This window comes from Erpetoichthys calabaricus, chromosome 8 (assembly GCF_900747795.2).
Source record: "Erpetoichthys calabaricus chromosome 8, fErpCal1.3, whole genome shotgun sequence".
In the NCBI taxonomy this organism is placed as follows: Eukaryota; Metazoa; Chordata; class Cladistia; order Polypteriformes; family Polypteridae; genus Erpetoichthys; species Erpetoichthys calabaricus.
In genome coordinates, this window is record NC_041401.2 from 78008442 (window position 1) to 78035676 (window position 27235).

General features: G+C 37.2%; 1 protein-coding gene across 2 annotated transcripts in view; it reads left to right on the forward strand.

Annotated features, from left to right (window-relative positions):
* aifm4 (apoptosis inducing factor mitochondria associated 4) overlaps positions 1 to 27235 on the forward strand; it is a 44669-nt gene extending 17434 nt beyond the window's left edge. For both annotated transcript variants that reach the window (XM_028806896.2, XM_028806895.2), the window contains exons 4-19: positions 4336 to 4445; positions 6378 to 6422; positions 6510 to 6591; positions 6734 to 6846; positions 7028 to 7114; positions 7223 to 7314; positions 9217 to 9347; positions 11046 to 11161; positions 13407 to 13478; positions 13562 to 13625; positions 13774 to 13850; positions 14347 to 14464; positions 19215 to 19313; positions 21755 to 21830; positions 24370 to 24474; positions 26220 to 27235. In XM_028806896.2, the coding sequence (XP_028662729.1) occupies positions 4336 to 4445; positions 6378 to 6422; positions 6510 to 6591; positions 6734 to 6846; positions 7028 to 7114; positions 7223 to 7314; positions 9217 to 9347; positions 11046 to 11161; positions 13407 to 13478; positions 13562 to 13625; positions 13774 to 13850; positions 14347 to 14464; positions 19215 to 19313; positions 21755 to 21830; positions 24370 to 24474; positions 26220 to 26253 (1421 nt within the window). In that variant the 3' untranslated portion in view covers positions 26254 to 27235. The remainder of the gene's footprint in view (positions 1 to 4335; positions 4446 to 6377; positions 6423 to 6509; positions 6592 to 6733; positions 6847 to 7027; positions 7115 to 7222; positions 7315 to 9216; positions 9348 to 11045; positions 11162 to 13406; positions 13479 to 13561; positions 13626 to 13773; positions 13851 to 14346; positions 14465 to 19214; positions 19314 to 21754; positions 21831 to 24369; positions 24475 to 26219) is intronic.

Below are 27235 nucleotides of genomic sequence, written 5' to 3' on the forward strand. Positions count from 1 at the left end.
CCAGGCGTTCAAGCGAGGCTCTGCATAGGAAAAGGCAGGCTCTGCATTCAGAACTCAACGTCTTGACGACTAAAGAAACTGAACAACTAATTTATAAATCAAGACATCATTACTATGAACATGGAGAGAAAGCTAATAAGCTTTTAGCTCAACAAATCCATAAGCAAGAAGTTCTCAATGCAATCCCAGTAATCACCAACACAAATGGAGATGAAATCATTGACCATAAAAATATAATGCACACATTTATAGACTACTATAAATCCTTATATTCTACTGAGTTTAAAGAAGACAACGTACAATCTAATGCATTTCTGAATACATTACAGATACCACAAATAGATACTTTCAGTGCAGAGGAACTGGATAAACCTCTGGCACTATCAGAATTACTAGATGCTATAAAGTTACTTCAAGGTGGGAAAGCAGCAGGCCCTGATGGCTACCCTGCAGAATTTTATAAGAAATTCTCCACTCAGCTAGCTCCCCTCCTATTAGCAACATTTACAGAAGCTAGAGACAATCAAATTCTACCCCAAACTTTTCACCAAGCATTAATCACCGTCTTTCCTAAACAAAATAAGGAGTTATTACAATGTGCATCATACAGACCAATTTCGCTTCTGAATAATGATGTTAAGATACTCTCAAAAACCATAGAAAGATTGAGAAAGTGCTGCCTTCGGTAATATCACAAAATCAAACTGGATTTATCAAGGGTTGACACTTATCTTCCAATCTTCGACGCCTGTTTAATGTAATATATTCACCAGCAAAGTCAAACACCCCAGAAATATTATTATCATTGGATGCAGAAAAAGAATTTGACATGATTGAATGGAAATACCTTTTCATTACATTAGAGAAATTTGGGTTTGGCCCGAACATTTGTGCATGGATAAAACTACTGTATACCAATCCAGAAGTTTCGGTTGGTATTAACAACATTTGTTCAGACTACTTTAAACTAGAACGTGGTACCAGACAAGGATGACCCTTGTCACCACTGCTATTTGCAATCGCCATTGAACCACTGGTGGTTCACTGTCGAAATGCTTATCAGATGAAGGGGATTATCAGAGAAGGACTGGAACAGAAAATTTCTCTGTATGCAGATGATATGGTACTGTATATATCAGACCCACAAAATTCTGTGCCTGCAGTCTTAACAGCATTTACAGAATTTCTAAAGATCTCTGGTCTCAGAATTAATCTGAATAAAAGTATACTCTTTCCAATGAATTCTCAAGCATATAATATTAGATTGGACACCCTACCTTTTATCATGGCAGACCAGTTTAAATACCTAGGGGTAAATATCACAAGTAAACACAAAGCTCTTTATCAACAAAATTTCAACTGTCTGTATGGAAAAAATTAAGCAAGACTTGCATAGATGGTCAACACTTTATCTCACTTTAGCTGGAAGAATTAACGTTGTTAAGATGAATATTCTTCCTAAGCTTCTTTTATTTCCAAACATCCCAATATACAGTACATCAATAAATCATTTTTAAGCAATTAGATTCAACAATAACCTCATTTATTTGGAACTCAAAACATCCACGTATCCAAAGAACGACCGTACAAACATACAAGCTATAAAAACCTGGACACAAATAGATGAACATACACAGGCTTGGTCCGCAATAGAAGTAAAATCCTGCAGTACTTCTTTATATTCCCTGCTTTGTGCCCCAATAAATGCAAGTTATCGCCAATATACTAATAACCCAATTGTGCTCCACTCACTCAGGACATGGAACCAATGTAGAAAGCATTTTAAGATGGAGAAGCTTTTATCTGTGGCACCCCTGCAAGAGAACCACCTCTTTCAACCCTCGCAAATATATGCAATTTTTAATATCTGGAAAAGATTTGGGATTAAATTGCTTAGAGATCTTTATATAGACAAAATCTTTGCATCCTATGAACAATTACATTCCAAATTTAACTTTCCAGCTACACATTTCTTTCACTATCTTCAAATTAGGAACTTTGTTAAACAAAACCTGCCCGATTTTCCCCATCTTGCACCCTCCTCCATGCCAGAAAAAATATTGCTCAATTTCGAGGACTTAAACACCATCTCTGCAACATATAAAATTATTTTACAGTCCCTCCCTTTCAACGATCCAAGAGGACAATGGGAAAAAGATCTCTTAATTAATATAAGTGGAAAGTAGCAATACAGAGAATTTACTCGACCTCCATATGTGCAAAGTATACTGTACAATTATTCAATTCAAAATTATATATCGAGCACATCTGTCTCGCTTAAAACTCGCTCCAAAATGTTTCCAGGGCAAGATCCAACTTGCGAATGCTGCAATCAAGTCCCAGCCTCACTGGGTCACATGTTTTGGACCTGCACCAAATTAACATTTTGGACCAAAATTTTTAAGTTCCTTCTTAGACAGCCTTTGTGTCACAATCCCTCCTAACCCATTAACAACTGTGTTTGGTGTTCTTCCAGATGGGTTTAAAGTGGAGAAGGACAAACAAACTGTGATTGCATTCACTACACTTTTGGCACGCAGACTTATTTTGTTAAACTGGAAGAATCCTAATTCTCCTCTTTTAAGTCAGTGGGAAACCGATGTTTTATACTATTTGAAATTAGAAAAAATCAAATTCTCAGTTAGAGGATCTGTACAGAACTTTTTCAAAACCTGGCAGGATCTAATCAATAATATTTTAGAATAAGCTCTTAAAGCATCGAGAAAGCAATTCTCTCTGTTTTTTTTTTCTTCTCCATTCATCTCTATTGCCCTATTAAACTAATCAATCGAGGTATGTTTACAAGCTTTTAAGGTTCACCCCATTGGCCATGCTGTCTTTCTCAGGGGTGGGGGTCGATCTGTTTTCAATCCTATTTTTTGTAAAAACTGATCTATTTGTATGGAATGATAAAAATTAATAAAATTAAAGAAATTAAAGAAAAAAATTTTTTAATTACATTAAAATCAATTGAATATTACCACTCTGATTCTTGCCTTGTTTATTGATATCAACTGCCCCAAGAGATAAATGTAATAGCTAGATGTGCTTGTTCAAGGTGAAGGTGAAGTATCAATAATGCATACATTACTGGGGTATGTAACCCAAACTACTTAATGAATATATTTGCTCAACTGACATTCATATACATTTTTACATATTTAGCTTTGCATATTGTCGCACATGTGTCCCTGAGGATCGTCTTCCCGGCTCAGCTAAGGTAAATGATACCACACCAGGACAAGTAGGGGTGCTATTGTTAATTATCGGTTCTCTGTTACTTGTAGCTTTAAAAAGACACCAAATTAGGGCATCTAACCCCGCCCACAGTGTCCAGAATAGGTCCTGCCCACCCAGTAAGTGCTCTATAAAAATGGACGGTCCTGTAATGTGGCATCTCATTCTTGACCAAGTTCTCAAAACAGACAGAGCTCCTACGATATTTTTGGCAACTGATTCCAGACAGAGAGTTTTATTTGGGCTGTTTTTTTGTCTCATGTCTTTTACGTTTTGTCACAGTGCACCCTTTGCATTCTTTTGTTACTCATTAAACAGGGATACCCAGTTGGTGCCCCAATATACATATTGCTGAATCTCTGTGGTATGACCACTTAGTCACAATATACATAAAAGCATGTATGTTAATTGAACCCAGATGTCTATGCACGATAAAGTCAGGATGAAATTACACAGACGTCTTTGCTCTGTTCATTTTATTATTTCTGTCCATGCCACACAACAGAGAAATAAAAATATAATTCAAAAGAGAAATTTATTTTGGAAGTTGAGAAGTTCAGAGAAAATTGAAAATATTTGCAAGGTGAGCTAGGATGGCTGCACTGCTGTGGCTGAACCTTTTCCCTGAACCCTTAGATGCTTTCGGCATACTATTCACTCAGTTTGGCAGTCTTCATATTTTCTAATGGTTGTCCTTTTCTGTTCAAAAATCACATATTGGTTTTTGTTTTTGTATTTTTATGAACTATTACATCACATTTCATCACACTGTGTGTCATACTGTTCCAACGACTTTTTCTTACACTGAAACTGAGCATCTACTCTTAAGGTCATTTTTTCTGGCTGTAAAGTATATGTGGTGTTCTTTTAGAATGGTCCCTTTATTATAAAAAAAAACAAAAACACAGAGCATTACTTGAAGATTGCAACCTAAAAAGCCAGGTGGTATTCATGTGCAAATTACTTTCCAGGTTTTTTAAGTATCAATAGTTGGTGATTTTATAATACATTTCACAAAATATCATTATTGGTATGGAAAAGCTAGTCGGGCTCTCTTAAAAATATATACTGTAATTTTCAATGTACCTTTCTCTTCAGGGACTTTATCAGGAAGCCGAGTGCGCTGCCCCTGGCATGGTGCCTGTTTCAATATCAAAACTGGGGACATTGAGGAATATCCAGGTCTGGACAGCTTGCCATGCTTTAAGGTAAAGAAATAAATGAGAAGGCTAAGGATGACTGTTTAAATTTAGGCTTTGCTGGTCTTTGGGTTCCATAAGGTAATGAGGCTTTGCTCCTGCAAGAACCTGCCATGTCACACAGTGTATGCGTTCTTTGTGAAGACCCACAAAGAGAAAAGGAACATTAAGCTCTCCACCTTATGTAACTCCCAATATCTCTTCTCAGCATTTGATCCTACTAGCTTTGTTGTTTTCCAAGGATTCTACTGGATGACTCTGGAGAAAAATGCATTTAACCCAGTGGGTTCCAAAAATAGGTACATGCTGATTATGTTATACCAGGAAGCCCGCGATTCTCGAAAGAATCGCAAATCCAAGAATGGCAATCACTTTCTGTTCCCTCCGATACTTGGAGGGATGAAATATCATGGAGGGTGGGTGCATCCTGGGAAAGTTCATTTAATTAAATAAACATATTTGTACTAAAGCGGTTTGTTTTTGGAGCTGTGACTCATCTGGTTCTGGTGTTTCAGAAGCGCGTTGTAGGTGCCTTCGTTTATTGTTTTTAGCCATGCAGTCTCGTTTTTGTTTTTCTATGGCTGTGTCGTCAGCGAGAAGTCGTTTGCTGATGGCGGCGGATTCGCGTGCTGAAGTGGCCATGGCGGCGGATCCGGGCATGGAGGACTACATTACTAAACGAACATGGTATATGCGGTGGTGTGGGCGGTCGCATTCGGGCGGCTGTACAACCTGGCGTGCACGCTTTACCTCAGGTTTAGTTTACAGGTTGTAGCCATGGTAAAGTAGTCATTTAATTAAATAAACATATTTGTACTAAAGCGGTTTCTTTGTGTGGGCACCTTCATTCATTCTTTTTATCCATACGGGCTCATTTATAGGTTGTAGCCATATGGGCTTGTGTTTGTATTTAGTTGAGCTCTTTCATTGTGGAGCCGTGACGTCTTTGCTTCTGGTGTGTCTGAACCGTGTCGTAGGAGCCTCCGTGTATGGTGTTTATCTATGCGGTCTCGTCTTTGTTGTTCTGTGGCTGTGTCATTAGGTAGAAGTCATTTACTGTTAGGAAGCATACTCCAACTTACACACACTGACTGCTGGCACAGTGGATTAGAGCAGGTGTAGTTTACAGGTTGTGGTGTTTGGGCGCCACGCACTGACTCTGGGAACTACGGGCTCGGTTTTGTATTACAAATCGTTGAGCTCTTTCGTTAATCCCAATGAATCCTCATGAATAGTGGACTCAATATAGAATGCGTTCTCAGCTAATTGTCAGAATTGTTCAGCGTCTGTCCGTCGTTCCTGTGTTTGGCGGGGTCTTTGTTGGAATACTGTACAACTTTGTAGCCCTTGTGCAGTTTCGTTTTGGATCTGTGCCTCTCTTGCATGTAGTGTTTCAGAAACGCGTTGTAGGCGCCTTTGAGCTCTGTGTTGTTGGAGCCGTGACTCCTTTGCGTCCGCTATTTCAGAGGCGCGTTGTAGGCGCCTTCGTTGATTTTGTTTATCCATACGGGCTCGTTGTTGTATTTCCATTACTTGAGGTGTTTCGTTTTGGAGCCGTGACTTCTTTGCTTGTGGTGTTTGTGAAGCGCGTGGTAGGTGCCTCCGTTTATTGTTTGTATCCATGCGGTCTCGTTTTTGTTTCTCTGTTACTGAATTACCGTTATGTGATTCAAACATGCCACACGGACTGCTGGCACATACATACTACTGACTCTGGGAGGCCGCTGCGTTTGACTGTGGGTTGTGGTGTTTGGGTGGTGTTTGGGCGCCACCTACTGACTCTGGGAAGCCGCTGCGTTTGACTCTGGGGCGCCGCAGCACACTGCGCATGTGTTTTGGTGCGTCCGTGCATAAATTAATACTGTGGTTTAGTAATATAGATTCTTGATCACACATTGTAGCTGGAATCTTTTTTTTTTTTTTTTTCTCTTTGTGCTTCAGGTCACAGTTGAGAATAGCAAGATTTACATCACAGCAGACAGGAAGGTAATGGTTCTTTGTGTAAAACTCATTACATTACGCACCAGGCTCAAGGTAAATATATATCTAAGAGGAAAGTGTTTGTCTTAACAGTTTCTGGAGTCAGGCAAGAGAGTGAAATTGATGGCACAGCGACAAGCTGAGGATCCCCACATTCTTTTGATCATTGGAGGGGGTAAGCAAGAAATGACTACCTAGATGTGTCCTGAATGTTCATCCCCTGAGGTCACATAATTTTCCATGAACCCCTGCTTTCAGGAAACAATCCCAGATGTTCTTTATGTATCTGAAGCTTAACTGTAAATCATTGTTTTCAGGTCCTGCTGCACTGGTTTGTGCAGAGACTCTTCGGCAGGAAAGCTGTAAGGGGAGAATCATCATGGCAACACAAGAGGAACTGCCACCCTATGACAGAACAAAGCTCAGCAAGGTTAGTATTAGAGTGAGTCAGGACATTAGAATTGAGGACCTTCTCATGTGAGGATTATGCCATAAAGCTAAATGAGAGGGTGGATGGTGACAAACTGTAAGTCCTTCTAAACACATGTGACACATGTATATTTAGTCTGGTTTTTTTCTTACATATAAATGTTGCATCTTTTTTTTTTCAGGCAATGGATGCAAATGCAGAGAGCCTTTTGCTAAGGCAAATGGATTTCTACCTGCAGTATGACATTGAAGTGTGGACAAACAAAGAGGTGAGATCAGCTGACCATAATGTTGTGGTTATGACACTAGTGTGAATGTTGGCTTCCACTTAGGGGGAAATAAAGATTCCTGCATATATTTCTCTTCTCTTTTCTTAGGCTGTGTCTGTGAATACGGATGCAAAAGAGGTCACTTTTCAGGATGGGACAGTTCAGCATTATGACCAACTGTTGATTGCTACTGGCTGCAGGTCAGTATTTGCATATTTATGATTACAATTATCTTTTTAAAACCATCATTGCTTCAATGATTCTCACATTATTGTCAGCTATAACAATAATTCTAAATATTTGGGGTTAAAAGGTGGAATGGGAAATGCAATAACATTTTTCAGAGATATTGGTTTGACAATACCAATCCCTGGCGGGATTTCCCTCGGGTGTTCTTCAAGAGAAAGAGAGAAAGGGTTAGTGCACACTGCCATCCCTGATCTGGCATGGAATTGCCATCTTTCGAGCCCTGTAATTGCCTCTCTTCCGCACGTATGTGACAATGTATGGTAAGAATTAATGGATAAATAAGTAGAATACACAAGTTAGGCTATTCCAGGTTTGTCAGTTTTTGACATAGTGTCTTGCAAAGTTATTGCAAGCTTTGAATGTTCTTTGAGATTTATACCAACATTATTCCTAAATACAACCCGCCCCAAATGTTTGCTAACAAAACTATACGTTGTTGTTAAAATTAAATTGCAATGGAAATATTTTGATTGCTTATGAAATCCCTCCTTTTTGTTTTTTTACCTCAGTTAATTTAGGTGCAAAGCAGCTTTATTATCTGTTGGTCCTCATGACCTTTGTGTTCTAAAAGTAAATGTTATAATTTAGGATTACAAATATGAATCTTTATGAGAGTTTTTAGTTGAGTAATATACTTTAAAGAAGGCAAAAAAAGTAAATGCTTTTGCATGTAGTTAAGGAAGAAATCATCAGAAGACGTAGGTTTGGATATGTCAGTGAGTGTTTTTGGCTTGATCAAATGGGAGAATATAGTATACTAACCATTGATCTGAACTTGACAAATGAACAATGAGATCAATAATAGCTTTAAGAGATCCTTAGAGTGGGGTATAACTGCTCAAGTCAAGAATATGAAAGGCACTGTGTAATACTGGCTTGTATAATATGATGTCAAGAAAGAGGCCATTTCTCAGTAAAGATCTCTGAGCCTACAAGTATATGGTAAAGAGCATGTGACTGAAGAAACATACAGTAAGTTGTGGGAAGATCCTGTGTGTAGTTAAATGACACTAAAATAAAGGTGTCTGGGTAAAATTGTCTATGTTCCAAATGGTACTAACATTATACTGCCCTGCTACACATAATGAGGTATTTGTGTGACAGTATCATGCAATAGTGATATCACGGCAGGAATGCTAAGTAACATGGATGGAGCAAAGTACATACCAATTTAATGTAACAAACAGAGAACAGTTGTCTTTTGGTAAGTGGGGTGAAAATTCATCCTTCAGCTAAATAACTGTCCAAAGCACAGGGACAAAGATGAATCTATTTTATTTCTTAGCCCTCCAAATGTATGTACTTTAGTGGCCCAAATTAATTGGTGATGTTACGTCTGAAAATCAGTTGCACAGGCTGAAGTGTACTTAAGCAATATTCAAGCAAACTGAGAGGATTGAGGTAAATCTGCCCAGACGAATATGTGCCAATCACATCCAATCAGTGTTCCTAAATGACAGACGATAATAGCCCCTAAAAAGATTAAGCTCTTATTTTAGTAAATCAAATATTTATTTAAGCAACATAATTCTCTTTTTTCTTTATCTTTATTCTGACTCTCCACAGACAGTCTTTGGACCTAGGGTTCAAGCTCAGAACTAACCATATTCTCCCTATTAAAGACGCACATGCTAGGATTATTGACTAGGTGTGATTAAATACCAATGTATGTGCTAGTGCCCTGTTAAGAGCTGGTTCTTGCCTTGTGCATTGATGTCTATATTCTTTTTGCCTTGCTTGGCCTTGATTCCTGTATTTGGTTAGTATCATTATATTTTCTGAGCTTACATCGTCCTGTGTTGAAATTTATTTCTCTGGATCACATCACAGTAATAAATACCATAAATTTTCAGACCCAGGAAGCTGAAATGTCCTGGATCTGACCTGGGTAATGTGAGACTGCTGAGAACACCTAGTGATGCCAGTGCTATTTTCCAGGCAGCAGTGGGGAAAAATGTGGTGGTGCTTGGTACTTCCTTCATAGGTAAGTTTTCCATAAAGTAAACTTTAAACTGAAAAATAAAAGTGTAAAAAATATAGCATGATGATGCAGTAGCTTGCTTAGGGCCTCAAAGTTCTAGAGCCCAAGGGTCTGATCCTGGCTGGGTGCAATTTGTTTGGAGCTTGCATGTTGCCCTTTTGTTTTCTTTTGGGTTTATTGTCACCCAGTTTCAGTAAATTACCTGTAAGAAACTGAGTGAATGCGTGAGTGTGACCTGTTCAAAGTTAATTCCTGCCTTGCAGCCTGCAGCTGTTGCTTCATGCAACCATCTATTAGCATAAGAAGGTTGGAAAATTAAAGAAAGTATAGAAGATCTATATAATACAAACCATTTTAACATATTCTACCCCAGTCAGGATCAGACACAGAGAGAGAGGGAGTTTAAACTGTACATTACACCCATGCAACTCTTAACCCCTAGGTTTCGTATGCCAGTTAATCTGTGATCCTTTACTTAAAATGCCTTAAACCACTAAAACTTTTCACTCAGTGTTTTATGAACTGCCAAGTCTCCCAAGGCAGAAGTATTATCTCTGCACAATTCATTTGTATAAAGTATGTAGCAAGTTGGCAGCTGGAAAGTTTATGAACAACTGTTATTTTTATGTACAAAAATACTGGCACCAATTGATCCTGTGACCAGCAGATCATAATATGCATTGAAAGTTTATATAAAAACATGGCTGAAATGTATTAGGAGAGATTGAATTCTCTGATTAACTTTTGTTAATGCACCATGCAGTAGTACTTTTATAGACTGAACAGTTTTATTTAGATCAAAATATATTTCTGGCTTATGGAAACCATACATTTCTTAAAACATTAACTTTGCGCACAGTGTAAAAATAATAAAAGAGTGTTAGCTTAACACATTCAGATTTGTTACAACATTTGATTTGGTTAACTTCAAGAATATTGCTTGCTTAAGTGTGGTGTGTAACAGAGCTGAGAAAATGGTAGCATTCAATTTATCCTGAAAAATCCATACTGCACTATTAGCCAATTCCTGCACTTCAACTTGCTGCATCTCAAAGTTTCGTAAAACTAAGCATATGAAAAAAAGAGCAAAGTTCACCAACAGGGCAAAAAGGGTGTTTCATAATTTATTTTAGAATTGTTCAAAGAGATGTGCTACACAATCCTAACACTCTGTTTCTTTTTGTAAACAAACCTCAGGGTCACAAATTCCAGCAATAGGAAATATAAGACTCTAGTGAGGATGACCTCTGCTGTAACAATGTTTAAGTCAAAGTTAGATAGACAGAGGGAGAAATTTAGCCTTTGCAGAATTAAATGAATGGAAATGTTATTATCATTAGATATAAACAAAATTTGCCCAAACATTATACCCCCTTTGTTAACAACATTATGTGGTTAGTGATAAGCTGTGTGCTGGCATTTGCTCAACATTTTGCCAGTATTAGATGGTAATGTAAAAGCATCAATACTGATTCATTGCTTATAGGCTACCTGTATTTTGTATTTGAAAGTAACTTCTAAACTGCACCACTTATAGAGTAACAGTTGGGCATCTAATTCCATAGGCTGAATATACCTTTTCTATTTTGGGCCTTCTCTAACTGGAAAAAGGGTAAACATTCTTAGTCCTGAGGTGGTATCTTATGATTTCACTTCTACATCAGTCTCTTGATCTCATAAGGTTTGTGTTTTGTTTTTCAGGAATGGAGATGGCATCATATCTGTCTGAGAAAGCCTCCAGTGTGTCTGTGGTTGGGAGCAGCAGAGCCCCCTTTCTGAATACCTTTGGCAAGGAGGTTGGCCAGCTGGCCAGGAAGGTTTGCAATGGCGCTGTTTGCCATAGATGTGACTAAGCATGCTGGTTTGGAAACTGCATCTATGACTCACTTGGAAGTTCAGCAACAAAAATGATATAAATAGATGGCACACATGTGTTGATGAAAAAGATCACACTTTGATGGCCAGTAAAAATTCCATCATGGTGCATTTCATAATTAGCATGCTGCTCTTAAAGATAAAGACCAGCATTATGCACAGCCAAAATTTGAATTATTCAGTTTGTTTATTTTACACAGAGTTCTGTACGTCCAGGGTGGTACAGTGATTAATGCTAATGAAATTCAAATGTATTGTTGTGGACTTCAATCCTATACCTTGTAGCTCTTTGTGTGGAGTACACACATTTTCTCTATATCTACTGGGCATCTATGACACACTTGGAAGTTCAGCAACAAAAATGATATAAATAGATGGCACACATGTGTTGATGAAAAAGATCACACTTTGATGGCCAGTAAAAATTCCATCATGGTGCATTTCATAATTAGCATGCTACTCTAAAAGTTATTTCTTTACTTGTTTATTTTTAACATTCATACAAGCTTACACAAATATCATTTTTAATAGATAAAGGCCAGCATTATGCACAGCCAAAATTTGAATTATTCAGTTTGTTTATTTTACACAGAGCTCTGTACGTCCAGGGTGGTACATTGATTAATGCTAATGAAATTCAAATGTATTGTTGTGGACTTCAATCCTATACCTTGTAGCTCTTTGTGTGGAGTACACACATTTTCTCTATATCTACTGGATTTCTCTTCATGTACTCTTGTTTCCTCCTACATCCCAAAGACTTGTGTGTGTGTGATTCTAAATTGGCGAAATGTATGTGCATATGTGTTAATATGCCCTTTCATTTGCCTGGCACCCAATCCAACTGCCTGTAATTGAGGGTTAGATTCTATATGGTGCCTGTTGCTGCTGTGTTAGGCTCCAGGCCTCTGTGAATGTGAATTGGATTAAGCAGACTTTTTTAATGTTATGTTAAATTCATTCCCTCTGTACCATTAGTGTAGTTTTATTTAATGTTACAATCAGTATTATTTGTTAGTTAAATCAATTGGTATTATTTTGATCAAATAATATTTTCAGATCGTCTCCATTTATTGGCGACATTCCTTACCATCTTTAGAACCTCCAAATTTTATTAAGCAGGTTAGACAATGAAAATAAATTTTCATAACCTAAAAATTTAAATAGCACAGTATGTCCTCGCATTAGTGATGCAATAATTTTTACTGTTGACTCGCAGCTTTAGAGTCCTGGTTCAGATTCCAGATGATCACAGTCTGTATAGTTTACATGCTCTCCTTGTGTCTTTGTGAGATTTTTCCTGGCAGTATAGAGTCTTCCCACATCCCAAAGACATGCAGCCACTCTGAATTGGCATTGTATGTAAGTGTGTAAAAATGTATTCTGGGATGCTTTCTACCTTGCACCTATTGCTGTTAGAAGAGGTTAGTCTCCTCAATGATCCTATATTGTAATAAGGGGATTCAAAATAAATGGAGGAGGGGATTCAATAGATCACTTGCACTAAATCAGTTTCACAGCAAAGTAATTATAATCATATGAAATATTATTGAGCATTACCTGGTGAGCACTAAAATTGAAATGAGCTGTCGATTGAGTTAACTGTCCTGTGCAAGCTAAAGTCATCTTCCAAGAAATGTGATACATTTTGTCCAGGACAGATTTACTATTGCAACACTGTGGTCTCCATTTTGAATTTAGTGCAAGCTGAGCATAACTTGCATAAATCTGTTCTAGCACATCAATTACATTAACATATTTCAAGCTCGGGGGTACCCAAGCAGCCAAAGGAAAACTCACCACATTCAAAACCTAACATTCACATTCAAGCCAGGATTTATCACCTTCAAATCCTACTTGCCATACTTTCTTTCATTAAGATGTCTGCCAGTCCAATAGTCCTGGCATTATAATTTGATTTTTACAATAATCTTCCTCTATGGCATGATTTATATTTTTGCTTCTTCTTGCAATGTAGAGAGCCTACAATTATATGTGCGTAGAGTAGTGACATCCTCAGAAACCCCACAAACCCACTGGATCATTTTCTTTTTAACACAAATAATATAGTGAATGACAAGCAGGCTAATATGCAGGTCTGTCCAGATCAGACTTTTTAAAGTGTGTACTTGTGACACTTGGCTCATAATCTTATTACCTGGTGTCTCTTTTTGCTGTGTTTCCTAGATGCTGGAAAGCAAGGGTGTGAAGTTCTATTTGCAGGATGGTGTTAAAGAACTGAAAGGTGACAATGGCCAGGTAAAGGGGAAATACATCAACAATTCTATCATGCCATAAAATTTGTAGGTGACAGTTACAAACCAGCATTTATTATCTTTCAGGTGACACATGTTGTACTGAAGAGTGGAACTGTTCTGCCAGCAGATGTGTTTGTGGCAGGAATAGGTGTGTTAAATTTCCACATGCACTTTTTTTTAATACTTAAAACTGTAGTGGCCTGTGTTTTACTCTATTAGCCTCTTGTTCTTGCTGCTTTAAGAAACAAAAGGCCTCTTTTGTGGCCATAGCTAATTGTCTTTCTCGTCTTTCTTAGGTGTCCTGCCAAATTCTGGCTTCCTGGAAAGCAGCTCTATAGCACTGGATTCAAACAAATTTGTCATTGTAAACAAGGTAAAATATTACAGAAATTGAGAACAAATATACAGGGTTGCTGTAGAATTTTGTACTTGTCATTCGACTATATTTTTAGTGTTCCCCATATTCTTGCCATACTGTGTTTTACATACAGTATTTATTTATTTTCATCTGACAAGTCTTCTCTGTTAAACTTAAAAAAAGGTACTTTTTTAACTAGTTATCTTGCAGTATAGTAAAGTAAAGTCTGGGCCTGCAGCCTCAGTTTAAAAGATGATTCTTTCCATAATTTGCTAATTCTAGCTATGTCTAAAAATCTCTTCTGGCTCCACACTGGTTTCCAGAATAGGATCACCTGATAGGCAATGATAAAGTGAAACGCTAGATACCAAGTTATGTAAGTAAAATTAAAGTGGCATGTGAATGGTTCATGTGAGGCCAAAGAGTTATCCATGCTGAAAACTTCTATGAAGGGTGTAGAAATAGAATGGTCATGGTTTCTCATGAATATTTCTATGTCTTTTTGTTTTAGTTCATGCAGACCAATATCCCAGATGTTTTTGCTGCAGGAGATATAACTTCTTTTCCTCTGTTCCTGGCAAGAAACAAACGGGTCAGTATTGGCCACTGGCAGATTGCCCAAGCCCAAGGTAATACTTTTATTGCAATTAAAACTGTCTAGTTTTCACTTTTGTTTGTATCCCAGGGTTTGTGTGTGTATTTCTAGTGTATATTATATACTTTGGCTGTCCTTAAACAAAGACTAAGCTATTTTCATTTTTAGGTTTGTTCATATATAATGTGGAAAGCACCTACTGCTATAGCCATGTCCGTCTGTCTGCATGAAACAACTCAGGCTCCCAGTAGACCAATATTGCTGAAATGTGGCACACTTATTCTTCAAGGAAATTTGTTGAGACAGTTCAGTTTTCATTGAGATACAGTGCATCCAGAAAGTATTCACAGCGCATCACTTTTTCCACATTTTGTTATGTTACAGCCTTATTCCAAAATGGATTAAATTAATTTTTTTCCTCAGAATTCTACACACAACACCCCATAATGACAACATGAAAAAGGTTTACTTGAGGTTTTTGCAAATTTATAAAAAATAAAAAAATTGAGAAATCCCATGTACATAAGTATTCACAGCCTTTGCTCAATACTTTGTTAAAGCACCTTTGGCAGCAATTACAGCCTCAAGTCTTTTTGAATATGATGCCACAAGCTTGGCACACCTATCCTTGGCCAGTTTCACCCATTCCTCTTTGCAGCACCTCTCAAGCTCCATCAGGTTGGATGGGAAGCGTCGGTGCACAGCCATTTTAAGATCTCTCCAGAGATGTTCAATCGGATTCAAGTCTGGGCTCTGGCTGGGCCACTCAAGGACATTCACAGAGTTGTCCTGAAGCCACTCCTTTGATATCTTGACTGTGTGCTTAGAGTTGTTGTCCTGCTGAAAGATGAACCGTCGCCCCCGTCTGAGGTCAAGAGCGCTCTGGAGCAGGTTTTCATCCAGGATGTCTCTGTACATTGCTGCAGTCATCTTCCCCTTTATCCTGTCTAGTCTCCCAGTCCCTGCCGCTGAAAAACATCCCCACAGCATGATGCTGCCACCACCATGCTTCACTGTAGGGATGGTGCCAGATTTCCACCAAACGTGACGTCTGGCATTCACACCAAAGAGTTCAATCTTTGTCTCATCAGACCAGAGAATTTTCTTTCTCATGGTCTGAGAGTCCTTAAGGTGCCTTTTGGCAAACTCCAGGCGGGCTGCCATGTGCCTTTTACTAAGGAGTGGCTTCCGTCTGGCCACTCTACCATACAGGCCTGATTGGTGGATTGCTGCAGAGATGGTTGTCCTTTTGGAAGGTTCTCCCCTCTCCACAGAGGACCTCTTGAGCTCTGACAGAGTGACCATCGGGTTCTTGGACACCTGCCCTTCTCCCCCAATCACTCAGTTTAGATGGCTGGCCAGCTCTAGGAAGAGTCCTAGTGGTTTCGAACTTCTTCCACTTATGTATGATGGAGGCCACTGTGCTCATTGGGACCATCAAAGCAGCAGAAATTTTTCTGTAACATTCCCCAGATTTGTGCCTCGAGACAATCCTGTCTCGGAGGTCTACAGACAATTCCTTTGACTTCATGCTTGGTTTGTGCTCTGACATGAACTGTCAGCTGTGAGACCTTATATAGACAGGTGTGTGCCTTTCCAAATCATGTCCAGTCAACTGAATTTACCACAGGTGGACTCCAATTAAGCTGCAGAAACATCTCAAGGATGATCAGGGGAAACAGGATGCACCTGAGCTCAATTTCGAGCTTCATGGCAAAGGCTGTGAATACTTATGTACATGTGCTTTCTCAATTTTTTTATTTTTAATAAATTTGCAAAAATCTCAAGTAAACTTTTTTCACATTGTCCTTATGGGGTGTTGTGTGTAGAATTCTGAGGAAAAAAATTAATTTAATCCATTTTGGAATAAGGCTGTAACATAACAAAATGTGGAAAAAGTGATGTGCTGTGAATACTTTCTGGATGCACTGTATCTTGAACACATCGCGCTGCACACATTTTTATAATTTTGAATTCTCCCATTGAAAAGCATTGGCAAATTTGTGTACTTGTCTCTCTTGAAACAAAGAAACATTCTATATGACTTCAACTACGATTTAGCTTACTTATTCAAATTTACCTTGACAATGGATAAATCAACTTATATATTTTGTACATTTTCCTCTTTTTCACATCCAATAACCGCTACTGATGGCAAACAGATCCTCTGTACAAGTTAATGACACACGAGCAGACTGTATGCACAGGGTAGGAAGTTGCTGTCACTGGCTGCTTGTGTGCACACAGGACTGCAATCTTCTTATCAGCAAGTCCGGCTCGTCATGAGCAGAAACCGCTGCCTGCATCAGCATCCTCCTGATGCTTTAATTAGTATAAGTAAGCTAAATCATCTTTCTAACCATAAAAATATAAAATACAAGCATGGAAAGCAAAGGGTTATCTTTAAGAATGAAGTACCCTGTGGTGTGAAAGCTGTTGTGCACAGACCAAACAAACATTTAGTCAGTGCAAGCCCACAGTTCTATTATCTGTACCTTATAATGATTCGGTATTTCACTGTCACTATAATAGAGTGGCCAGACGTCCAGGTGACAGGGACAGTCCCTATTACAGGCTGTGCGTCCTGATAAATAACTGAAGAATATCAAAATGTTTTAACAGTTTTGCTCTGCCAAAAGAAACATCCTCACAATATATTTAGAGCAACACATAAAATACGCCAAGGGTGACCAACCCCATACCCCAGTTTAATGTAAGATACACATAAAAGCATGGTCAACACTCTGATGGGGAAAGCATAATTAAGAATTTTTGTTAAATTTGCACAGCATTGCCAGGTTGATTAAGAAGCAGACAAAAACAGACAGTGCTTCAATTTATTTGGTCCCATTTCAAGCACTGTGTGGAATCCTATGTGTTCATTTGTGAAAGTGCTGTTTTTATTTTTGTTTATGCCCAGAACGCTTGCTGTTGATGATAAGATAAACCAGACATTAAACAGATGAGGATGTTTGCATATATGCTACACTAGTGTCCCAGTTTGGGACTTGGTCACCCTATAATTTACCATCAGAGTACCACATAAGCCTGATATCCATAATGGTCAGTCACTCTTATAAAGTTTGCCTGTCAGTTTTGCTATTCCATAACATTTGTCAGAACTGAATTGCTTTGCAAGTCCCATTTCATGAAAATGACTATGGCCAGTCATGTTCAATAAAATAAGAAGTCAGTTATAAAGATTTATATTTATTCATTTTATTTAGGTTTTGTTAATTGTCAACTGCAAATTGTCACTGTGTGTGAATTTGGGGCCTGCGTGTTAGTGTGAGTGGTCTTTGTTATTATGAATTACAGTCATATCCAGGCCTGTTCTTACTCTTTAGCCCAGTCCTGTTGACTGTCTTTGGCTCCCACAACCCTGAAATGGACTGAGAAAGTCATAGAACCTCAGTCCATTGAAGGCCATATGATGTTAAAACACCATGCATACATTTTCTAACTTGTCTTGTTTTGCAAAATTTCTGACTTCGTTCTTCTTTTCACAAAGTAAAATATATACACATTTGGATTTAAAATGACTAATCTAAAATATTATTTTTTTCTTCTATGCTTTTAGTCTTTTGTTGTGCAGGCAGTGTGTTTTTGAGTCACTTGCTCACTGTATGAAAAAGCCCCATGTAATGATTCATTCTCATATAAAGGTTTTAAGCTTCCTTTCTCAATACTTTCACCTTTTCTATCATTTTACCTAAACATTTCTTTGTTTCATCAATCCATGGTTTGTTCTAGTAGTCTCATCTCTGTAGTTGTCATCTCCTTGCATCTCTGAGCTGTTCATCTTTGTATTGTTCCTTCTAATTTTTGTGCTGTCGGAGGTTTCCACCATCTGATGTGAACCTTATAGTAATGCCATTGAAGGCTTCTGTGAGCTGCAGATTGTAATAAATTTACCCTGCACTGTGAAGGTTATTCAGGAATTCAGAGACAAATTGCTCACCCCTGTACAGCCCTGAACATTTTTCTGTCATCTGATATAGGATTTCTCCTCATTTCACATAGTTATTGCTATTTTCTAGGCATAGCTTAAGTGTTATACTTTTTCACAGGATTCTAAATTATTGATTCTGCTAAGCCCAATTTCTGTAAACTGGATTAAGTTTTTATTTTATTTCAGCATTTAATTGCTTACTTGTCTTTTGTGGACTGTTCTTTAATCTTCGTATTTGTTTTGAAATGTTGAGTCCAATAGCAGATACCACAGGGGAATGAAAAGGCTCAATCCAATGCTTCACATTCAGCACTCTTATATAATATGTGTACTCAATCAACAGAGCAGGAAACACCAGAGCAGTTAGAGATACATAGCAGACAGTTGTCTCAGGAGTTTAAGGTGTTGGGTGTATAAAAATGCTTTAACGTTTCTGATTATTACCACTTTTTCATTCCAAGTAGGCAGGAGTGACACAGTGGCACTGTGATTAGTGTTGCTGCTACCTCCTCACATATTCAGGCATTCACCATTTTGTGAATCAGCAAATGGGATTTCCCAGAATACTCAACTTTTCTAGTACTTCCCAAAGATCTCTGTGTTAAATTAATTTTCAACTTGGAATTGACCCAGAATAAATCTGTGTACTGTATGTCTGTGTGTGATGCAGTAAACGGATATCTGTCCAGGACAACTTTCAACCTCATACCCCATACCACCAGAATAAGCTCCTGATAACTCTGTTGTAGAAGAGGAAGGTTAAAAATGATTAATCTTTGTATACATGTGCATGGTATTTAATAATCCTCCTTTGCTTTGTTTTACTTGACAGGGAGAATTGCTGCCCTAAATATGCTGAAAAAAGATGTGCAGATAAACTCTGTTCCCTTTTTCTGGTCAGCACTGGCAGGGAAAAGCTTTCGCTATACAGGTGAGATGAGTATGCGGTATCATACTTGAATTTTTGTATTGCTGGTGACAGAGAGGGGCATTAGTAACAACTAATGTACTTGGAAATACTGCATGAGAAGCTATTCTTGGCCTGGGCTTTTTATGTATGGATTTTCCATGCTCTTTGTTTGCCCACACAGAGGTTCTGTTGCTATACTGCTTTTTTCCCTACATCCCAAGGATATGCATATTAAGTTTTAATTTGTGGCTCTTAAGTCGCTTGTTTTGAGTATACTCATGTGAAAAAGAAGGGACCACCCATTTCAGTTGTGGTGTTTTACAATATATATCAAGGCATAACAATCAATCATCTAGTTCTCGCCAAGTCCTGAAATGAAGTAATGAAACCTCAGGTGACAAACAACACTAACATTATCTATGCAACAAAAAAGCCATGGTTAATGGATTAAATTATTTATTGTATTTTAGTTTAGTTAGGCCCTTTGACACATTTCACCATTACAGAACACATTACTAGACCATACAAATATTATATACACATAAAGGCAGATGATACAGAAACAAGAGACTTTCTATCTGTGTGTAAGGAACTACTGAACATCCCAATTAAACATATGAAGGGCCTTAGTGCAGTGGATCTGAGCAATTACTCCAAAATAAGTTTGTCAGCAACCTAGCACAACAATAGGTCACAGATAGAAACTTAAGGGTAACTTTCACACAAATGATAGAAAGCTTTTCTTCACATCGAGAATCATCGACATATGAAATATGAAATCAACTAGTGTGGTAGTCAGAAATACTTTGGGGACTTTCAAAACTCGACCTGATGCTATTTTGGAGAAATTTGGTAAGTAGATTTGATAAGTTTTATTGGAATGAATGGCTTGTTCTTATCATAATTGTTGTAATGTTCTGAAAAAAATCATTATATTAAAAAAAATATGTGGCCAGCACAGTCCAAAATAAGCAAAATCAAAGTAATGCTAAAAATATATTTTTTTAGAGAGAGAGCATTACAATATTCACCACAGTTATTGGTTAGAATGCTATCCATCCATCCATTATCCAACCCGCTATATCCTAACACAGGGTCACGAAGGTCTGGTGGAGCCAATCCCAACTAACACAGGGCACAAGACAGGTACAAATCCCTGGGCAGGGCACACACACACCCACGCGCTAAGCACACATAGGGACAATTTAGGATCACCAATGCACCTAACCTGCATGTCTTTGGAGTGTAGGAGGAAACCAGAGCACCCAGAGGAAACCCACGCAGACTTGGGGAGAACATGCAAACTCCATGCAGGGAGGACCCGGGAGGTGAACTCAGGTCTCCTTACTGCGAGGCAGCAGTGCTACCACTGCACCACTGTGCCACCCTGGTTAGAATGTGACAAGTTTATTTGGACATTTTGTATTTCATCAAACAATAGGCATTTGTATATGAATAACAGATGTTTAGTTTTTAAATCTGTTCAGGTAATACAACTTGCATCTATAGGGGGAAAAAGGAAAGTTTATGGTTTTGGTATGTTTATTTCTTGAACGAAGTATACATAAAATCAGTGCCAAACTATAAATGAGGTGGGAAAAGGGATGCTGAATCAGTGCTTCTCTAATGGATAACTGGATATGTACAGGTTGCTTCAGAGTAGGGAATAAAAGTAATTTATATATTGTATGTCAGAATGGACAGGCAATATTTTAGTTTTGAAAAAGCTTTTTGAGGTTTTGTACTTTGATTGGTTAAATGAGCAGATTCTCAAGTACCAGATTTGCTGCTTTGTTTTATTTATATCTTTCTTAATGGCAAAAGGGAATCATAGCTTTAATTGTAGGCAGTGAAGTTTACCTCTATTAGCAGATATATAAAAGCAACAAAAAAAAGTGTCCAATACTACAGAACACTGTAAGGAGAAGAGGAATTGTTACAGCTTACAAAGTCAGGAATAGAATGCAAGACAAACCATGTGAATCTGCATTGGTATTTTTGAAGTGGAAGGATCTTCTTAAACACCCTGACAGACATTAGACAGCTGGATTAATAATTGCAAGCAGTAGTGTGGTGGACCTTTTCATATAAAATAAAATCAAAATAGTGCAATCAAATGAAAAGTTTTATGATTTAATTATTTTGTACTATGTGGTGGCAGTTTGTTCATTGCAATTTGAACCATTGTACAGAACATGACATTTTATCTGTAAGCATCATGCTGACATCATCAAACTGCTTATTTATTTATTTTAACAGTCTCACACTAGAATTGAAATAAAAATATTGTAATTGGAAAGATCCATGGTGTAATGATAATTCCAACAGTTTTAAATCTGTTTTTGTTAAATATGTATTTCTCTGTGATTTTATTTAAATTTTGCAAATAATCTTTACCTGTGGGTCTGTGGAGATTTCCACAGGCTTTACATAGTTAAACTTTCTGAACTGTTTTTTTACAGGCTATGGAGAAGGCTATACTGAGGTTGTCTTCAAAGGCAGTATAGAAGAAATGAAATTTCTAGCTTTTTACATCAAGTAAGTGAGGTAGTTTATTATCCATGATTTCCATGTACCAAGTCTGAGGCCCTGTACTTGACGGGGTTCATATTAGAGTTGAAAATGTCTGAAGTGAATTACAACATTTTGAAATTTTAATCGTTGGAACTTATTTACAGCTTGTGTGAAGGCTGGAAAGATTAGAAATAGTCTTCTTTACAGCCAAACTAGAACAGAATCACAAAATACTTTACAAATGAAAGGGATATGACTGAAAAAAGAAAATATTTCACAATGTAATATCAGTTAAAGGGGCAACAATCTCCAATTTGTTTAGCTATTTTTTACAGAAGATTGCACTAAATCACCCCAGTTAATAATAAGACATCACAATGGAAAGTTGTCAATTTGGCTTCACATTTTTGAGGAGCTAAAGAATGGAACCTCTCATTAGGAATATAGCTTGTAATTTGTTATTCCTTATGATTTTAGTGCTCTTTTTTTATGCTGAGGCCACTGATCCACATGCCACCTGTTGAAATTCTTGAAGAGTTAGTCAAACCAGTCTGCTTCTAGATTTCTCAATAAATACTAGGAAATTGTTCCACTTGATCATATCATTCAGTTGATATCCACTTACATGTCTTCTCACATTGTTCTCAACATTTGTTATGATACATTTTAGAGTACATTTTCCATGTAAAGAGTTTTGATTCACCATGGGTTGAATTTTAGGTGTTGTTATTTACATTGAGAGCAGACTAATAATTTTCCTATGTGTGGACTAAGCCTGTATAACTGATCAGTAAACATTTGTCTCAGAATTTCATTATGGTCCTCTCCTTTGGCTTACAATTTGCAACTAATTGCTATGGCGGACACTGTATTTTTCATAACAGTACGAAGCAACACTAATGTATTCATTATTGCAGCTTGTATCAGATTAGCAAAGTTACAATTTCATGAAATAAACTAATAACTAAACTTTTTCTATATTCAAACGTAATTAACGTATTCCTTTGTGCTAGGCAGTTTTGTAGCAGTGCAGGTAGTGACGCTCTCTCACACTTCCTGGTTAAGATTCAATATTGGCATAGCTGTTGTCTGTGTGGAATCTATATGCTCACCCGGTTTCTGTGTACATGTTCCTCTGGGTACTTTGGCCGATGCCCTTATCTAAAGTGACTTGCAACATTTGAGATACAATTGGTTACATTTCTTTTATTTTTCCAACTGGAGCACAGGTGGGTGCAGTGAATAGCTGGTGGGATTTGAACCCACAGCTCCAGGGTTGAAAGTCCAAAGCCTTAAACCACTGTACCACACTGCCCTCTTCAATGCTTGTGTCAGAGAGAGCCATGGCTTAAACCAGCCAACCCTAGACATGGTGCCAGACCACAGCAAAGCACTCTCATTCACAAACTCAGTAAGACCACAGCAAAGCACTCTCATTCACAAACTCAGTGACTCATACTGAGCCAATTGCTTGATAATGTGTTAATTACTTTGTTCTATGGCATGGTCATAAAGATGGATTCCTTATGTGGACTAGCATGTTACTGACAGTGATGTCCCTTCTTATAGTCAAAGTCCTATCAAGCTGTTTTGGCAGACGGAATACTCTTCTAATCCTCCTGCCAAACAGCTTTAATTTTCGCCTTCTTTGGACAGTGTAGCACTTGAGTTTTCTGCATTTAGTTATTCTGTATTATGGAAGCAGAGGTGCAATCCATTCAGAAATGGCTTATTATAAACTTACCTGCTTCAAGCTGCCACCTGTATGGCTTTAGATAGTTGTATGCAGGCACATAGATAACAATTTTTAATGACATGCACTGCAAATACTGAACCACTTTTGATACTGAAGTGCTTTTCTTTTCTTTTGTGAGCCTTGCATTTTCTTTAATAACTTTCAGGCCAACTGTACTCTGCCATTCAAACTTAACATTTATGTTACACTATGTGAAAGCTGATGTATGAAGCTCAGTATTGTGACACAGCTGACAAATACATTTTTATGTGATGGTTCCTAAGATCTCTCTATTTCCTAAAGAATTGATTCTGCTCTCTTAAAAATGTTTACTGCAATTTATCAGACAGAAAGGTGTGACGCAAGGAAAATAAAATTGAACTTTAGATTTGCTGAAATAAAACTTCTCTTTGGATAAGTTTGCTTTTATGAAACTATATTATTGTTGTTGTCTGAAGCACGTCTAAAGGCTTCATAAACAAGTGAGCCAGTCTAATGTGCTTTGCATGTTGTAACTCGAGCAGAAGTCCTTTGGTGCTCTTAAAGTTATTGTTGTTCAGCATTAATTAAATTTATTGTTGGAAATTTCTCTAATAACCCTTCAATAAAGAAACTACAGTGTATTCCATAGCAGGTTTTTACTTACGTAAGGTTTACCATATGAAGCAGTCAGTCAGCCATACTACTCCCAGTCTTAGCTTTTTAAATTTTTTTCCTATTTCAAGGTTATATAGCTCATCCAATCATACTTCTGTTATTGTTAACTCTCAGAACTTAAGAACAATATTCTGGAGGATTATGTACTATTTCTGTATTGTCTCCATTTAGGGAGGATGCTGTTGTTGCTGTGGCTAGCCTTAACTTTGACCCTGCTGTGTCCCGAGTGGCAGAAATCTTGTCTTCTGGTGAAACCATCTCCAAAGAAAAAGCCCTGTAAGTGTGCCATCATATACAAAAATGATAATAAACTAGAAGTGTTACAAATAACCAATGCACAATTTAAGCTAGATCCTTCTAGTAATTCTACAATAGTAGAAATGTATTTTGTTTAATGTAATTTTATTAAGTACTAACAAAAATGAAAGAACCTCATGCTTTACTGTACACAAATGCCCTTAAAATCTTAGCCGTAAGTCTTCTGACCTATTTCCAACAGAAATGTTATGTTAACCATTTTGTCCTATTTCAGTCTAGACATGCTCTTACCTTATCATTCTGTATAAATTTCAGTGTTCTACTGTCAAACATCTTGTGGAACTGCCATTTAAAATTGTTTTTACAAATCATTTATTTGAGTTAATATCTTTAACAAATTCACATTCCAAATGCAGCAAGTATATCCTCATCTCCTGGGCTGAATGAGCTCAAAAACATGGTTTTCCACCCTCTGTATACCTCTAAATTTAAGGACAAGTGTGATAATGTTACCTTATTCATTTGGTGTTGCTTTAATTTTGTTAACATCCAGCACATGGGTATTGCCAAAGCCATTGTATAAAGAGGTTGTGAACAGCACAATTATTCAGTAAATGGAATAGAAAAGGCAATGGTAGATAATTGAGCATTTCTAATTAGCCCTAATTTTATAATTAATTTGTGCCTGTTCTGAATACTGGAGGGATTATGATGATAAATTGAAGTTTTTACATTTTTGAATGCTGGATATGTGCTTGCCTATGGAGACACCTTGTGGGAAAACTGCTGTAAAGATGATCACGTAGTGAAGCAATAATCCAGGGTTCAGTTGAATATTGCATTTTTCTCTTTTTTTTATCAAACCAACTGATTTGTGCTTGGGTGGCACTGCAGTACAGTGGTTGGCACTGTTGCCTCACAGATCCAGTGTTGGAGTGTTGTACTTATGGAGTTTGCACATTCTCATGTGTCTGCATGTGTTTTCCTCTGGGTATTTGAGTTTTCCACCCAAATTCCCCAAAAGTGTACAGATTAGGTTGATTGTCTGACTGTCCCCAGTACAGCCTTGTATCAGATTAGGTGCGTTTAGGGATTATGATGATAAATTGAAGTTTTTACATTTTTGTGTGTTGGATACGTGCTGCAATTTATAGAAATGAAATTGTAAAAAAAAAAACAAAAAAAACAAAATGCTCTTCTTGAGGACTAAAGAAAAAGCTAATTCAGACACATTGCAAAATGGAATTCTTGGTCTAACAAGGTTTAGTCCTCCAGAGCCTCAGGTTGGTTGGGGTGGGAGGCATATAACAAAATATACTTTTTCATTTTCTGCATAATTCATATTAAATCTATGGAATCTTTAGAAGGATATTAGCTGATGTATGTGAGTTAATTTTTTTGATCCCCCTCAGGCGTTTTGTTTAATACATTCAAACACACCACAGTCACTTATCATGTGGCTTCCAATATCTGAAGTCTGACATCTGTTATTATATCTGCTTAATTTGAGGTCTAATTAAAACTACAAAGCACATCTCCGTTGTATTTGAAATCTAAAATGTCTTTATTAAGGCAATATGATTACTACAGTCATGTTTTATGTAGTGCTATATTGGTCTGTGTATATTTGCCTGTATGCATATTCATCATTTCAGTATAAAGCAATTTTTATAAAGCACTTACTGGATTTTATAAGTGATAAGTGATACTTAATTGAACTGTATTCTTACAAACTCTTGCCTTTTTTTTTATTATTTTTGAAGGTCTGAAGACTTGAGCTGGCTCAAGCTCCCTTGATGTGATGTCCAGCTATCCCCCATATCCGCAGTGAACAGCTCACATGCATCATTTGGATTATTCACTTGTTTATCTCTGTAGTATCTGTATTGGTAGCATTTGCATTATCAAGTTTACTTTTACTTTTTTCAAACTATATAAACCTTAAAACATGCCTTCCCAAAAGACAATACTCTGAACAATGAATTGCTTAGTTAGGAATGAAAAGGTGCCAATGTTGCGCACCTACGTAGACTCAAATCTATGTCTAGTATGAAAAATTATTACAAAAATCTTACTGAACTGAGGTAATTTGCACTGGATTTCTTATTTTTACTGATCGCACATTTAGTCACCAGCATTATCAGATTGTGGTTATATACAGCTTGATAATAATTACCTGCTGTCAGTCTACAGGTTACTGTTTTAACAATAGAATTAAAAATCAAGAAACATGTAGGTAGAAACAAAGTAGAATATAGGTTTACCAAACTAGAAGAGCAGCTGAGATCACAAGGACAGATGAAAAATTCCTGCATCTGTTAGGTTCAGAGTAGTTCCTTGTTGTCATTTTACTTAATAATTAAAAACTAAGATAATACAAAAACTAAAAGTAGCAAAGTAAAAGTTTAATATCAGACCTTAGCTTATCTCAGTGTTTACAAAATGATGCCTTAAATAATTGTTTTATTCTGCAGATAGAATATAATCTTCTAAAACGGGTAAAATTGTGCCCAAAAGGGTAGCATTATCACCTCACTGCATGCAAGCCCCTGGGTATAAGATTTGTAATAGAATCTAATTTCCTTACAAATTCCAAAGGAAATGGTATTTAATACAACTGTTGGTAGATTTGGTTGATATTGTTTAATATATTGTGCTTTTTTGTTTATTTATTTGTTTGTTTGTTTTTAGCCTCACCTCATTTTGAGTGAATCATGATTGTGTATACTGAAATGGCTCAGTAGTATTTTAAAAATAAAGAATTATTTGCATTGTCTCA